This window comes from Lepidochelys olivacea (assembly GCF_965140295.1).
Source record: "Lepidochelys olivacea isolate rLepOli2 genome assembly, chromosome: 9".
NCBI lineage: Eukaryota > Metazoa > Chordata > Testudines > Cheloniidae > Lepidochelys > Lepidochelys olivacea.
Window position 1 is genome coordinate 57,394,835 of NC_140419.1, and position 15,533 is coordinate 57,410,367.

The 15,533-nt window shown below is 43.6% G+C and overlaps 2 protein-coding genes across 6 annotated transcripts in view; one reads left to right on the top strand and one right to left on the bottom strand.

Annotated features, from left to right (window-relative positions):
• The window catches only part of LOC311526814 (SLAIN motif-containing protein-like), an 81,702-nt gene extending 68,893 nt beyond the window's left edge, over positions 1–12,809 (top strand). Inside the window, exon 10 of the mRNA XM_084640256.1 lies at positions 12,666–12,809. Coding sequence (XP_084496382.1) covers positions 12,666–12,726 — 61 coding nt within the window. The 3' untranslated portion in view covers positions 12,727–12,809. The remainder of the gene's footprint in view (positions 1–12,665) is intronic.
• The window catches only part of VAMP7 (vesicle associated membrane protein 7), a 49,920-nt gene continuing 42,292 nt past the window's right edge, over positions 7,906–15,533 (bottom strand). For all 5 annotated transcript variants that reach the window (XM_084640261.1, XM_084640260.1, XM_084640263.1 and 2 more), the window contains 4 exons: positions 14,130–14,220; positions 12,403–12,470; positions 11,505–11,597; positions 7,906–10,267 (listed from right to left, as the gene is read on the bottom strand). In XM_084640261.1, coding sequence (XP_084496387.1) covers positions 10,199–10,267; positions 11,505–11,597; positions 12,403–12,470; positions 14,130–14,220 — 321 coding nt within the window. In that variant the 3' untranslated portion in view covers positions 7,906–10,198. The remainder of the gene's footprint in view (positions 10,268–11,504; positions 11,598–12,402; positions 12,471–14,129; positions 14,221–15,533) is intronic.

Genomic DNA, 15,533 nt, shown 5'->3' on the forward strand with positions numbered 1-15,533 from the left:
GTGATAATCTAGCCTGACAACCTGTAAATGCAGGCAATAAAACTTTCTAAAGATATACTCAGAATTATTTTGGAAAACACCCAATCTTATTTTTAAAAATCCATGACCCCTTGGATTTAACTTTCACTGTTAAATGTACACATTCGTTCCAGTCCAAATCTGCCGAGCTTCAACTTCCAGCCATTGGATTGTTATACATTTCTCTGCTAGATTGAAGAGTGTTAAATATTTGTTCCCCCTGTAAATACTTGTACACTAATCAGATCACTCGTTAACCTTTTCTTTATTAAACTATAAGGAGCTCAGTCACTATAAAACAGGTTTTGTAATCCTTTGGTCATTCTTGTGTGAACCCTCTCCAGTTTAATCATCATTTTTGAATTGTGGACATACTATTCGAGCAGTGGTTGCACCAGCACCAAATACAGAGGTAGAATCTTCCTACTCACACTTGAGGTTCCCATTTATGCATCACAGCAGCTCTTTTAGGCAGTGTTGCACTATGACCTCCTATTCTGCTGTTAACAGCCAGACAGTTAAGAACAGACATACTGGGTCAGACTAAAGGTCTATCTAGCTCAGTATCCTGTCTTCTGACAGTGGCCAATGCCAGGTGCTTCAGAGGGAATGAACAGAACAGGTAATCATAAAGTGATCCATTCCCACCTTCTGGCAAACAGGCTAGGAACACCATCCCTGCCCATCCTCCATTAATTTATCTAGTTATTTTTTGAACCCTGTTAAAGGCTTGGCCTTCACACCATCCTCTGGCAAAGAGTTCCACAGGTTGGCTGTGAGTGTGTGAAGAAATACTTCTGTTGGTTTTAAACCTACTGCCTATTAATTTCATTTGGTGATCTCTAGTTGTTGTGTTATGAGTAAATAATATCTCCTTATTTACTTTCTCCACACTAGTCATCATCATTACCCCCCCGCCCCCCATAGTCATCTCTTTTCCAATCTGAAAATCCCAGTCTTAATCTCTCCTCATATGGAAACTGTTCCATACCCCTAATAATTTGTTGCCCTTTTCTGTACCTTTTCCAATACATCTTTTTTGAGATAGGGCAACCACATCTGCACACAGTATTCAGTGTGGGTGTACCATGGATTTATGTAGCAGCATTATGATATTTTGTTTTATCTGTGCCTTTCCTAATGATTCCCAGCATTGTTTGCTTTTTTGACTGCCGCTGCACATTGAGTGGATGTTATCAGAGAGCTATCCACAATGACTCCAAGACCACCAAAATCTTTTTCGGTCATTGTATCCGAAGGTAGTCTCCCATAACTGGCCTATATGCTTTGTTCCTAGATGTATTTATTTACATGTATTAAAATATTTAGTTTGCTTGTACCGGCTACCAAGTAATCTAGGTTGCTTTGTATTATTAAATACTGGCAGTTGCATGCAAGTACATTTGATAGTCTGAAGTAATACAGAACATGGAGAACGCCCTGGTTTTCATGGGAGACTTCAATCACTCTGATATCTGCTGGGAGAGCAATACAGTGGTGCACAGACAATCCAGGAAGTTTTTGAAAATGTAGGGGACAATTTCCTGGTACAAGTACTGGAGGAACCAACTAGGGGCAGAGCTCTTCTTGACCTGCTGCTCACAAACCGGGAAGAATTAGTAGGGGAAGCAAAAGTGGATGGGTACCTGGGAGGCAGTGACTATGAGATGGTCAAGTTCAGGATCCTGACACAAGGAAGAAAGGAAAGCAGCAGAATGTGGACCCTGGACTTCAGAAAAGCAGACTTGGACTCCCTCAGGGAGCTAATGAGCAAGATCCCCTGGGAGAATAACATGAGGGGGAAAGGAGTCCAGGAGAGGTGGCTGTATTTTAAAGAATCCTTATTGTTACAGGGACAAACCATCCCCAGGTGTAGAAAGAATAGTAAATATGGCAGGAGACTGGCTTGGCTTAACAGTGAAATCCTTGCTGATCTTAAATACAAAAAAGCTTACAAGAAGTGGAAGATTGGACAAGTGACCAGAGAGGAGTATAAAAATATTGCTTGGGCACGAAGGAGTGAAATCAGCAAGGCCAAATCACACCTGGAGGTGCAACTAGCAAGAGATGTTAAGAGTAACAAGAAGGGTTTCTTCAGGTATGTTAGCAACAAGAAGAAAGTCAAGGAAAGTGTGGGCCTCTTACTGAATGAGGGAGGCAACCTCGTGACAGAGGATGTGGAAAAAGCTAATGTACTCAATGCTTTTTTTGCCTCTATCTTCATGAACAAGGTCAGCTCTCAGACTACTGCACTGGGCAGCACAGCATGGGGAGGAGGTGACCAACCCTCTGGAGAAAGAAGTGGTTCGGGACTATTTAGAAAAGCTGGTTGTGCACAAGTCCATGGGGCCGAGAGTACTAAAGCAGTTGGCGGATGTGATTGCAGAGCCATTGGCCATTATCTTTGAAAACTTATGGCAATTGGGGGACGTCCTGGACGACTGGAAAAAGGCTAATGTAGTGCCCATCTTTAAAAAAAGGAAGGAGGAGGATCCTGGGAACTACAGGCCAGTCAGCCTCACCTCAGTCCCTGGAAAAATCATGGAGCAGGTCCTCAAGGACTCAATTCTGAAGCACTTAGAGGAAAGTGATCAGGAACAGTCAGCATGGATTCACCAAGGGCAAGTCATGCCTGACTAATCTAATTGCCTTCTATGACGAAATAACTGGCTCTGTGGATGAAGGGAAAGCAGTGGATGTGTTCCTTGACTGTAGCAAAGCTTTTAACACTGTCTGCTACAGTATTCTTGCCAGCAAGTTGAAGTATGGGCTGGATGAATGGATTATAAGGTGGATAGAAAGCTGGCTAGATTGTTGGGCTCAACGGGTAGTGATCAATGGCTCCATGTCTAGTTGGCAGCCGGTATCAAGTGGAGTGCCCCAAGGGTCGGTCCTGAGGCCGGTTTTGTTCATAGAATCATAGAATATCAGGGTTGGAAGGGACCCCAGAAGGTCATCTAGTCCAACCCCCTGCTCAAAGCAGGACCAATTCCCAGTTAAATCATCCCAGCCAGGGCTTTGTCAAGCCTGACCTTAAAAACCTCTAAGGAAGGAGATTCTACCACCTCCCTAGGTAACGCATTCCAGTGTTTCACCACCCTCTTAGTGAAAAAGTTTTTCCTAATATCCAATCTAAACCTCCCCCACTGCAACTTGAGACCATTACTCCTCGTTCTGTCATCTGCTACCATTGAGAACAGTCTAGAGCCATCCTCTTTGGAACCCCCTTTCAGGTAGTTGAAAGCAGCTATCAAATCCCCCCTCATTCTTCTCTTCTGCAGGCTAAACAATCCCAGCTCCCTCAGCCTCTCCTCATAAGTCATGTGTTCCAGTCCCCTAATCATTTTTGTTGCCCTTCGCTGGACTCTCTCCAATTTATCCACATCCTTTTTGAAGTGTGGGGCCCAAAACTGGACACAGTACTCCAGATGAGGCCTCACCAATGTCGAATAGAGGGGAACGATCACGTCCCTCGATCTGCTCGCTATGCCCCTACTTATACATCCCAAAATGCCATTGGCCTTCTTGGCAACAAGGGCACACTGCTGACTCATATCCAGCTTCTCGTCCACTGTCACCCCTAGGTCCTTTTCTGCAGAACTGCTGCCTAGCCATTCGGTCCCTAGTCTGTAGCTGTGCATTGGGTTCTTCCGTCCTAAGTGCAGGACCCTGCACTTATCCTTATTGAACCTCATCAGATTCCTTTTGGCCCAATCTTCCAATTGGTCTTGGTCCTTCTGTATCCTATCCCTCCCCTCCAGCGTATCTACCACTCCTCCCAGTTTAGTATCATCCGCAAATTTGCTGAGAGTGCAATCCACACCATCCTCCAGATCATTTATGAAGATATTGAATAAAACCGGCCCCAGGACCGACCCTTGGGGCACTCCACTTGATACCGGCTGCCAACTAGACATGGAGCCATTGATCACTACCCGTTGAGCCCGACAATTTAGCCAGCTTTCTACCCACCTTATAGTGCATTCATCCAGCCCATACTTCCTTAACTTGCTGACAAGAATACTATGGGAGACCGTGTCAAAAGCTTTGCTAAAGTCAAGAAACAATACATCCACTGCTTTCCCTTCATCCACAGAACCAGTAATCTCATCATAAAAGGCGATTAGATTAGTCAGGCATGACCTTCCCTTGGTGAATCCATGCTGGCTGTTCCTGATCACTTTCCTCTCATGCAAGTGCTTCAGGATTGATTCTTGGAGGACCTGCTCCATGATTTTTCCAGGGACTGAGGTGAGGCTGACTGGCCTGTAGTTCCCAGGATCTTCCTTCTTCCCTTTTTCCCTTCAATATCTTCATAAATGATCTGGAGGATGGGAGGAGAGGTAGATATGCTGGAGGGTAGGGATAGGATACAAAGGGACCTAGACAAATTGGAGGATTGGGCCAAAAGAAATCTGATGAAGTTCAAGGACACGTGCAGAGTCCTGCACTTAGGACAGAAGAATCCAATGCACTGCTATAGACTAGGGACCAAATGGCTCGGCAGCAGTTCTGCAGAAAAGGACCTAGGGGTTACAGTGGATGAGAAGCTGGATATGAGTCAACAGTGTGCCCTTGTTGCCAAGAAGGCTAATGGCATTTTGGGATGTATAAGTAGGGGCATTGCCAGCAGCTCGAGGGATGTGATCGTTCCCCTCTATTCGACACTGGTGAGGCCTCATCTGGAGTACTGTGTCCAGTTTTGGGCCCCACACTACAAGAAGGATGTGGAAAAATTGGAGAGAGTCAAGTGGAGGGTAACAAAAATGATTAGGGGACTGGAACACGACGTATGAGAAGAGGCTGAGGGAACTGGGGATGTTTAGTCTATGGAGGAGAAGAATGAGGGGGGACTTGATAGCTGCTTTCAACTACCTGAAAGGGGGTTCCAAAGAGGATGGCTCTAGACTGTTCTCAGTGGTAGCAGATGACAGAACAAGGAGTAATGGTCTCAAGTTGCAGTGAGGGAGATTTAGGTTGGTTTTTCGGAAAATCTTTTTCACTAGGAGGGTGGTGAAACACTAGAATGCATTACCTAGGGAGGTGGTGGAATCTCCTTCCTTAGAAGTTTTAAGCTCAGGCTTGACAAAGCCCTGGCTGGAATGATTTAATTGGGGATTGGTCCTGCTTTGAGCAGGGGGTTCGACTAGATGACCTCCTGAGGTCCCTTCCAACCCTGATATTCTATGATTCTACAAGTACTGTTGTTAAAGAAGGGACAAGACTTTCCATACAACATCAGCAGATGGAGGTATGAATTGGTAGATTAGTTTGATTAACAGAAGCACTAGAAATGAGATTTTAATAAACAGCAGTTGGAGAGAACTTATACTTGCAAAGCTTTGAAGGACTAGTTTAAAATACTTCGGGGACTGACCCAACCCTCAGTTTCTGAAGCTAGTTTTGTTTGGTTAGAGAACTTTTAAACAGTGGACATTTTAAAGTGGGCTGTCTAAATCTGTAGAAAAACTCCAAACACTACTTGGACTGGCTGGAATTAAATCTAATCTCCTTCAATATCATGAAATACTTCTCTCACAAGCTCACACTAAATTTAGTTGTACTATACCTGATAATATCTTCATTTACGCCTGTTTGGCGTGCCCTCAGCTGTGGAGGGGGACGTTGAAGGGTAGAAAATGAAAGATGAGCAATCCTTGGTATTGGTTGCAGCTCACTGTTTAAGGCAGCTGCTCCAGGACTCCAGCTTCAAAGCACAATTGTTCAGATTTAAAGAGTTACCTCCGATTGGATGTCTCTTTCCTAAGTGTTGTCTTTCCACCTGTTACCTAGTGGTAAGGTAGTTTTCACATGGTTACTCCTCTTGAAGGCAGTTGTTTTAAGGTTAGCAGGGCAAGGTAAACTATCAAACTGCCATGTCTATTATTTTTGTTTCATTAGCTAATGTAAGAAAACATTTTGAAGATGAGGTTTAAGGAATAATGCTGACTTGGCTTTGAGTACTTTACTTATTGACTGACAGCTGATGACTAGCTCCTTCTCCCCATGCTAGCTCAGTCACTGGGGAAGGACTAGATATATTACAGTTCCTTATCAGTATTTAGTCATTGAGATTGAGGCTTCTTGCCTAGCTATACCAAAATTAAACTGGGCTAGAAAACTTAGATTAGGATGAAGGCTGCACACTGCATTTAAAAAAAAACTAGCAGAAGAGTTTAAATCCTGGCTGCTGCTTTTTTTACTACTTTCTTTTAGCTAACTGTTCCACACACTTTCCCTCTGAGCAGGTGCTTCGTAAAGGTAAACTGTAGTAAACAAGATATTTTAACGGTAGCATTAGCTATGTTGAATCACAGGTGGTACAGGCATGTAGAAAATATTGAGTGCCTGCTACACACGCATAAAGTCAGTTTAGCCAGTGCTTTCAGAGTTGGCACTTGGATTTTCCTTTAGAGCTGGAGTCCCACAGGCTTTTTGGGACATTTTAAATGTAAGCACCCTTTAAAGTGTAAATTCTAAACTTGATTTTTCAGTGACTTAATTGTTCTGAATCTGTTATGGATTCCTGATGGAATCTTAAGTGGTAGCCCAAATGGTTCATATCTTAAATACTAATTTAAAACTCAGTTTAACATTCTTTCTGCAGAGCAAGTTCCACAGTAAGCAATTATTGCAGCATTCTTTTAGCTGCCTGAATCAGCAGTACCACTACTAGAAGGCCATGCAAGATATTTAGCTTAAATCAGTTATATTAAATAGAATGTTTTATGCAAAGGATGTTTTGAAGATGAAAGGGGATAGCTCACAGACATTTTTGCATTTCATATCAAGCCAAGCATTAAGCATGGGAAAAATCATGTATTTTCTAGTAAACAGGCTTTGTTTTGGACTTAGAACAGCCCATTAACAATATTTGCTACATTTAATGTGTAGGAAAACACTATACTTTATCAACCTGGACTAGAGTTAGCATTTTAATTGGAGTAGCCTGCAAAATAAAGTTCACTGTAGAGTTCAGACAAGATACATAATGGAGTTTCCCAACATTAAGGACAACATGTCTTTCAACCAATATACAATACCCAATTCTCTGGTACCTTACACCATCTAGCTATTTATTACCTGTACAGAGTGTGTGTAACAATGGCTCTCATTTCATCAGAGTTAAATGACTAAGGTGCAAGGCAGTGAATAATCTGACAACAGTTCCTTCTTTCTCTGGTGAATACTTCTACTTGAAGATTTGAGCTGTATTCCCACCTGCAAGAAGTGTCTTGCTGTGGGATTGAGCAGAAAGGACTAAGTCTCTTCTCTTTCTTCTTGCACATGAAAAGGGGATGGTTGGTTTAGAGTCATATTAAGAATCTCTGCATGCTTTTTACTGAGTTCTCCACAAAATTCACTTCTGACAGCTTATTCCAGTCTAGCTCCTGAGGGCAACATCTGTCATGCTGAGGATGGCTACACAAAAGTGCATTGCAGAAGCAGATAGACAACCCTGATTATAGCCCTTATGCTAGGTGCTGTACAAACAGAAAAAGATGGTCCAGATTTGTTTTAATCTGCTTTCTTGAAGCTGTTTTTCTACTTGATTTAAGTATGTACCAAACTCTTCCCCATGTGGAGGATTTGGAAATATGCTTTATCGGCAAGGGTCTACACAGGGGTAGTGACTAGTTTTCTTGCTGCTCAGGAGAAACTAAATTAGTCTAATCAGGACAGGCAGCACTACTGCTGATGTATTTAAAGTATCTTTTAGTAATTTGGCCTATTTCAAAAGCACACCAAGTTAGGTTACGCAGCGTCTTAAAGAATAACTTTTCAGAACACTGCTGAGTTTAAGATTAGTGGTGCTCCTCCACCATGAGTTGGGAGCAGCCATTTAATGCCAAGCTACCCCTCACAAAACTTCACAAAGTCTGGTCATTTGACATACAGTAAATTTATTCAAACAGGTTAATTTTGTTTTACAGTAATGCCTCATTGCATTCTTTAAAACAAGGAAATCATTTATATAAAAAGTTTGTACATAAACAGACAAATCATAGGAAGTTAACAGTAACATTATCAATCCTTAAAACATGCACAGTTGCACACTGATTGTGGGCAGTAGTGCATGCTTGAAGGAGATGACCTATCTCCTGCACTTCCCAGATGAGCCATGAGTATTTCACCAATTGAGGGTTTCCAATAAACTCAGCACTGCTTCTATTCTTAGTGATAAGTTCATTTGTATCTCCAGTTGGACTGAACAGGCTCACAAATATTTATTTGCATGGCAGGAAGACACTACTTACCAATTTCCAACTATCATGGGTCAGATTTTGACCTACTGAGGATGCATGGATGTTAATTTAGAGCACTGTTACAGAATGGAACCCACTGAGAGATCAGTGTGTAACATGCAGCAGTACAAAGGATGTGATGGGGTGGCAATTTGGTTTTCAGTGCCGTTTCACGGGGACCCAGTACTAAATGGCCTCGGATAAACTCCTCAAGGCCAGCGTGCAAAAGATGTTCTGTACATCACATCTGATTAAGGGCACTGCAATAAGCACTAGGATTAAGCCTCTCTCCCTTCCTCCCACACATCTATTATTAAGAAGGTGGAGGTTGAGTTAGTTTCTCAGTGACTGAGCAGTGGGAAACTCTAGGGCCCAGGAGTTTGATATTTGTGTTAAGCCACCTCATAGTTCTCATTTATCAGAGGATTTGCTTTTGTCTCCATCCCCTCCACAGGAAACAGCTCTTTCAAAAAAAATATTGAACAGTTTACCAATAAAGAGTGAGCAAGCCTTTTACACACTGCCTAGGTCAGACCTCAAGCCACTATTTTACAAATCTGCACTGTATATAACTGGACAGTGCCACCCCCATTTCGCTATTGATGAATTATACAGGGCTACCCTTAGATAAGGACATCCAGATAGGACAAAAGGTTTATAATCAAAGCTATCATCAGACACTGGACAAGGTTCTGTGGGGCTGTTTTTGGCCCTGTGAGGTTCTCACAGCAGTATATTTGTCAAGGACCCCTGCCTTTGGTTGTTAATGTTGGTGTTTTGTACCACAGATAAGAATCTAGAATACATATCTGGATAAGAGTTTCCCTTCAGACCAGCACAAGGTGAGACTTAGAACTGGGAAGGAACCATCAGTTACCTGTTTTCAGTGGTTTGTTTCTTTAACGTGGAAGGATCTGACCAGGATGGAAATGCAAGTACATGGCACCTCATAGAACTCAGAACACATATCCTCTTTGAAAACTAGAGAAGAGGCGTCACCCCAATTCCATCTCCTCCATCTTGAGTAATAAGCACTTGCTGTAAGTTTATTTTGAGTGGGGGACGATTAAACATACAGGACAGAAGCGATACTTAAAACACAATGACAAACAGCAGCCAAGTTTATCACAATCATCATCTTTACTCTATCAACTTAGTCACAAAGTAGGGGAGCTGAGCAGAAGATGGGGTGAAAGAGGAGTCATTTCAACATGCCCACTCAATCCCCCCCATCTGTACAGCTGTCCAAAGAGATTCCCCAAAGGAGAAAAGGGTTCATTATTGAAGAGGGAGATGTGTCTCCAGGAGGGGCCTATGCCTTTGAGGGATCTTAACATCTACTGTGCCATTCTATTTGTGACCTCAACCCATGTTTGCATTAGTGGCCCCTGAACAAGTAAGCATTGAACCCTACATAATGCATCACTTTGTGGACCAAACATGTAGGGAGGAGATGTTAATTAGATCCCAATATAGTGGCAGCAAAATGGACTTTCATCACTCTGCCTACCTTCATTGACCCATCTTGAGCTCACCAGCCCCACTCCTCATGCAGAGATGGAGGCACTAGCAATGCTGTTCTCTGCTTAGCACACTTCCATTAAAGTGCAAAGCTGTACATACACACACAGAGAAGCATGCACATACCCTCTGGAGCCAGCCTCACTGCCTGCCCAGCTGAGAAGCTGCAGTTAAGACAAAAGAACAAAAACAAAATCCCTTCAAGTAGTTTTAAAACAGCTCTTCGTTGAGGCTGAAACTGCACTGAGGCAGTGACTTGGGGCCACTGGGGGTGATAAGGCAAAGAGAAGTATGAAGTCCTGGAAAGATGGAAGAATGATGTGTCAGTAGTGAAAGACAAGTTATTTTGTGGGTTGCTCCTTCGCACACACTCATGTGCTCTCATCCTTGGCTGATCAGCACAGGCCATCTGTTTACTTCTGCACACAGCTGGGCCATGTAAGCCCCCCGCAGGCAGCTGACACAATGATGTAGATGACCACCTGGAGGAAGAAAGCACTGTCACATGGATAGAGAATCTTTCCTATCACTCAGCATGTAGCAGTCAAGTACTTAGAACAAGGTTTGAAAACCCAGACAAGGGTACTATTCCTGTCTCTGCCACCAACTTCTCCTTTGGCATTCAACGACTTGGGGAAAATCTGCCTCAGTTTCCCCAACTGCAACACTGGGATAACACTATTGTCCCTGCAGAGTGATGCAAGGCTCCATCAGGTGCAAAGCTCTCCTTATGTCACCTGCAATTATGCCTTGAGGTCCTCAGATGAAAGATGTTAAGAGCAAGAACATTTGAGGGTAAATACCTGAGGAGGAGGAGGAGAGGCCATGACTCAGGCATAACACCATTTCAAGTAAGAGTCAGCAACGGGGGCACAGGCACTCCTTAAAACTTAAGTCTCCACTGGGCCCAGATACTGTGAACCCAGTGCTTCAGATTTTAAGAGTCAACAAGACAGCTATGTCCCTGCCCTCCCTTACAGGGCTATATACAACTAGAGAGAATGGCGATGGGACACCCTCTGGAATGCTACACTTCCTTTCCTCATCTGATACATTAAGATAGAGGATATCACCCCTGCACACCGTTATGGGCAGGGCTAGAAACGGCTGGAAAAGAGAAATCCCTTCCTATAAAAAAAATTCCCATTTTTGAAAAAGGTCCTTCATATTTGGGATGGAACAAGTCAAAATGAAACTTTTTTTGTGGGAATGGATTGAGAGAATTTCATTTTGAGAGAACCAAAACGAAATGTCTGGCTTCCTGCCTGAAGGAAGTCTTTCCCTCCCCAGGAGCTGGCCTCCTAACTCTTGGGCCCTAGAACTAGCAGGTAGAAAATGTAATCGACAAGAGTTTTCCAGGTGGGCAGCCAGCCAGGGAATCATCACTTCAATTTTCTTGATGGAAAAACAGAATTTTTTGGCAAAATGAATTTTCTGCAGAAGATATTTTTGGGAAAAGGGCATTTTTTGTTGGGAAATCATTGATGAAAAATTCCCAAACAGCTCTAGCGTAAAAAGGGTAGTGAAATGTTGGTTTCTAGCCTTGGGAAGAGAACCTTATAGTGATGGTGGTAAATGGGTTCCTTCTTGGAGACACTGGTTATTTGGGGACTACTGTGAAGAGACATGGATGACATTTTCTAACATCCAGGCCTCACTTTAGAAAGGAGCACGTGCGTTACACCCTTAGATGACAGAGGATAAAGGCCAGTAACTTACAATCGATACTACTGTGATGATGATGGTAAGCTTGAGGTTCTTCATACACATGGCTCTGGCCAGGTTCCTGCTGGTAGTTTTGAATGTGACAGACTATGAGAGAAAGACAACCCCCACTTAGTTCATGAGCCCAGGTGAGCAGCCCTATTATAGGCCAGAAGGCTTCCACATAATTAGCCTGAAGTCAATTGATCTGAGAGTTTTCATAATTAAGGTTTCTATAATGAAGAACATAGATATCATGGAACCAAAATATGAAGAAAACCCAGACTGTAGGCTTCCCCTTACATACTGGAAAGCAGGAAGGAAGGGCATGTGGGCATCTAGGGCTTGTGTGCACAGGCAGGAAGAAAGGGGAAGAGTGGAAGGTTCCTTATCAGAGAAGGATGCAGCAGCAGGAGCACCTAACTGAACTAGCACCAGGGAGGTAGGAATCAGGTATTACTCCAATGGGAACAGAGTTTAGACAAGTCTACATGCCTGGTATCCAGTTTCTACCCACTCATCTCATGCACTGCTATGCCTTGGAGGCAAATAACAGAAGACATAGTGCAATAAGGAATGAGGGCACAATTAGCTATGCCACAAGCAAAATACAGCCTTGTTGTTGGAAACCAAGTTGCCTAGATAAGGCCTAGAGGGGGATTGAAAGAAAGTCATGTGTCTTGTACACACGACATGCCAGTCACAATACAAACACAAGGGCTTAGAGTCTAGAAGCCCCAATATTTGCACGATGTACAGCTCTAGGGCCTGCTCTTTGCTCCACCTGCACCCATTGCACGCTGGATAATATCAGCTTTTCCTCATAACTAATATGGTACCAGCATGTCTGGTTACTGCATACAGTACACACCACCTCCGCCCCCCGCTTCCCCTTATGCTTCTCTGTACTTACTGAATCCACTAGATTCTCAGTTTTGTCTATCAGCAGCTCCAACTTCTCTCCTCTTTGAGCCACCAGGTCTTAGGGAGGAAGAACAAATCAGCTGTCAGAATCCAGGTGCAAAAGCACTTTCCTTATCCAAGTCTCTTGCTACTTCAAGGCCAGGAAACATCTCTAATACAACTAGGATTGGCAGAATTCAATTATTTTTATAATTTCAACAAATCATTTATTTTAAAGCTTTTTTCTATTTTTATCAATTTAAATTTTCACAGCTCCAGGACATCACATAATTGTCTGAACCGCCCCTCCTGCCCCTGTGACAGTAGACGTTGAGAATTAAGAAGCTTTATAACTTAACACAAATTGTCAACATATGTCAGGATGTACAAAATAAATATCCTTAAATCAAACTAAGTTCTCAAGCAGCATTTTTCTTATTTTATTTAAGTTTTGAGTAATGTCAATGGGAATATTTTTTCCTTGGTTTGGGTATGTGTACAGTGAAATAGACATTTACCAATAAAAAGCTCACATTTAATGCTAGACATTTAAGCGTTGTGCACACCCCCTCTAAGCTACTTGGAGTACAGTATTTGAGGTGGAGGGAGGAGAAAGGTCAAAATTTCCATGTCCCAAGCAATCCCAAATCACTTTCTGAGCCAGATCCTAGAGTTTCACCAAATTATACCAGCTGAGGATGTGGCCCTCTATCATAAGCGAGGAAGCAAGTTTTTCTTGAACTCCATTGCAGTGGGCTAAACACGGTCAGGCACTGTTTAAGAACGAAGCCCTCAAAAGGAAACAGTCATCGGATTAGTCATTTAACAAGCTACTTGAGGCTTTGAAGGAAGCATTAATACAGTACCTCTAGCTTCATCTCGCTTGTATAACTCTATACACCTGCTATATAGTTTGGATCAGAAGTAAATATTTTAGTGTAAAAGAGCCCTACATCAGAAACTGGTGAGTTGCTATTTAATCAACCTGACTATGACAAGGAGCCACATGGATTTTAGGGCCTGTCTGCATGGTGTGGTAATGTGTTCCAGAGGAGTGTGATTTCTAAAGCACACTAACATGCTGCACATTAACTGGCCTGTCGACCCTGCTTGTGCGCACTAAAGGTTCCCTACTGTGCTTTAATGCAATGCATTTCAAACAACACTAGATCAAGGCACACCAGCAAGGTCTACACAGACCAAGTAATGCATTTTAAAAAACACAACCCTGTAAAGCACACTACCCCACTGTGTAGACAAACCCTTAGTTTGGATAAACCATTGCCTTCTCCAAGAATAGAAGGAGTTCCAAATCTTTCCAGCTTTAAGACTCTTCAAATCCATCAGCAAAGGAGTGATAAAAGTGCTTTGATCCTGCACTCAGGCCCACATGGTTTTCAATGCAGAATGGAGATTGAGCATTTGGAATTTGGAGCACATCCACCATTGGTCTGGAACACCACTCCTCAATCCCAATCTGCCACTCATAGTGAAATCTTAGTGCAAACAAATTCCTCTGCAAACTCAGGGCACTTCTGTATGTGGTGTGGAATACTCGCCAACTGTAGCAGACTCTGTTGTTCAACCAGGTTACTACTGTAGAAGATGTCAGGTAAACCTTAGCTTCCCATAAAGCATCAGCTGCACAATACTATTGGCAATGCCTCCGAAAGGGATGCTCCTCTGGGACCCAGGGTTGTGCGCTGTGTGCAGAGCAGGAAGTGAAGTGATAAATACCTATGTTTCGGACCATGATTCCTTTAAGTTCATCAACCTGGGCTTGTGTCTCCACCATCTGATCAGTGCCCTTGTTCTCCGAGTGGTGTTTCTGTAACAGATGAACTGAGTCAGTGATGTACAGATCTATTTAGAATGAAAACAATTTCTCCTATCTCAGCTCCTCTTTCTCTCCTAAAGAGCTTGTTGGCAACAGCACCTTTCAAAGCGTTTTGCAAACAGCTGCACTAACCCCAGAGGGATATTGTCCCAGTTTTGCAAAGAGATTCTGAGACATGCAGAGACCAAAGCCATAAGTGCTAACTGCCCCAGTTGCTGGCATGTACTAGTGCCAAGGTTTGTTTGAACAGTCTGCATTCATGGCGGTTTCCTAGGTGGTGTGATGTGCAGGAGCTTGCTGCTGTGGGCAATGAGCCACAGGTGAATTGTGTGCCATAACTGGCCTTTCCTCCCCCTTTAGCCCTCTAGTTACCCCATCAAGAATCCCCGCTGCTTTTAAACTGAAGATAGAAACTACACAGCAGCAACCTGTGTGAAGCTCTTCCAAAGCCAATGGACAAGACAACCTAATTTGGGTGGGATTCCAAATGCTATCTAAAGGCACCCAGTTGCCTAGAATGCTGCCACCAGTTTACAGGATATAGGGTCAAACTCGCAACTCTTGCTGGCCCTGCACTGCCACTACAACTTCATTCTGGATTACAGTCACTGCTGCCACCTCCACCCCTCCCCTTCCAGTGATGCTCCACCAAGGAAACATCTCAGGAACTGAACTTATAATTAAGGTATGTGAAATTTAAAGTCTGTCGGCCTGGCTCTGCAACTCTAGTCTTGTTCATGCTGCTCACTGGGAGCTAGCTACCTTCTCCTCTTACCACGTTAGGCAGCCTAATTGGAACAGACTCTTGAGGACAAGCCCATGGCCTCCACTATGAAAGGAGTGCCCTGAGTCCATTAAAGGGCAAGCCATAGGAGAGCTGATCCTTTGGGCGATAGCAGGGGGGCCAGAGCCACCCCGTGAGCGGTGCTTACTGTTCACTACTGACCACAGGAATCCCAATGGCTGCCTTTGCATCAGCTGCAGCAAACCGAGCCTTGTCCTGGGCAGATGCTCGATTTTAGCCACTTCTGGCAGACCCCACGTCCCAGTGTGTTACGCTCTGGCTGCGCTCACATAGTCAATCACACCACTGTTAATTTTCATTGACCAGAGGACAGGATGGAAGTGGGGGTGGCAGAGGTTAGTTTTAGGAGGAGGTGAGAAGAGCTGCTTGCTAGCTAAAACCACCACCAAGTTAATGGCTAGCTGAGCCCACTCCTTATCCCCACCCAAATATTACCCATTTGAAGGTCTGTATGCATGAGACCGGGGTGGTACTGGAGAGGTCAGAAGGTTCAACCCCC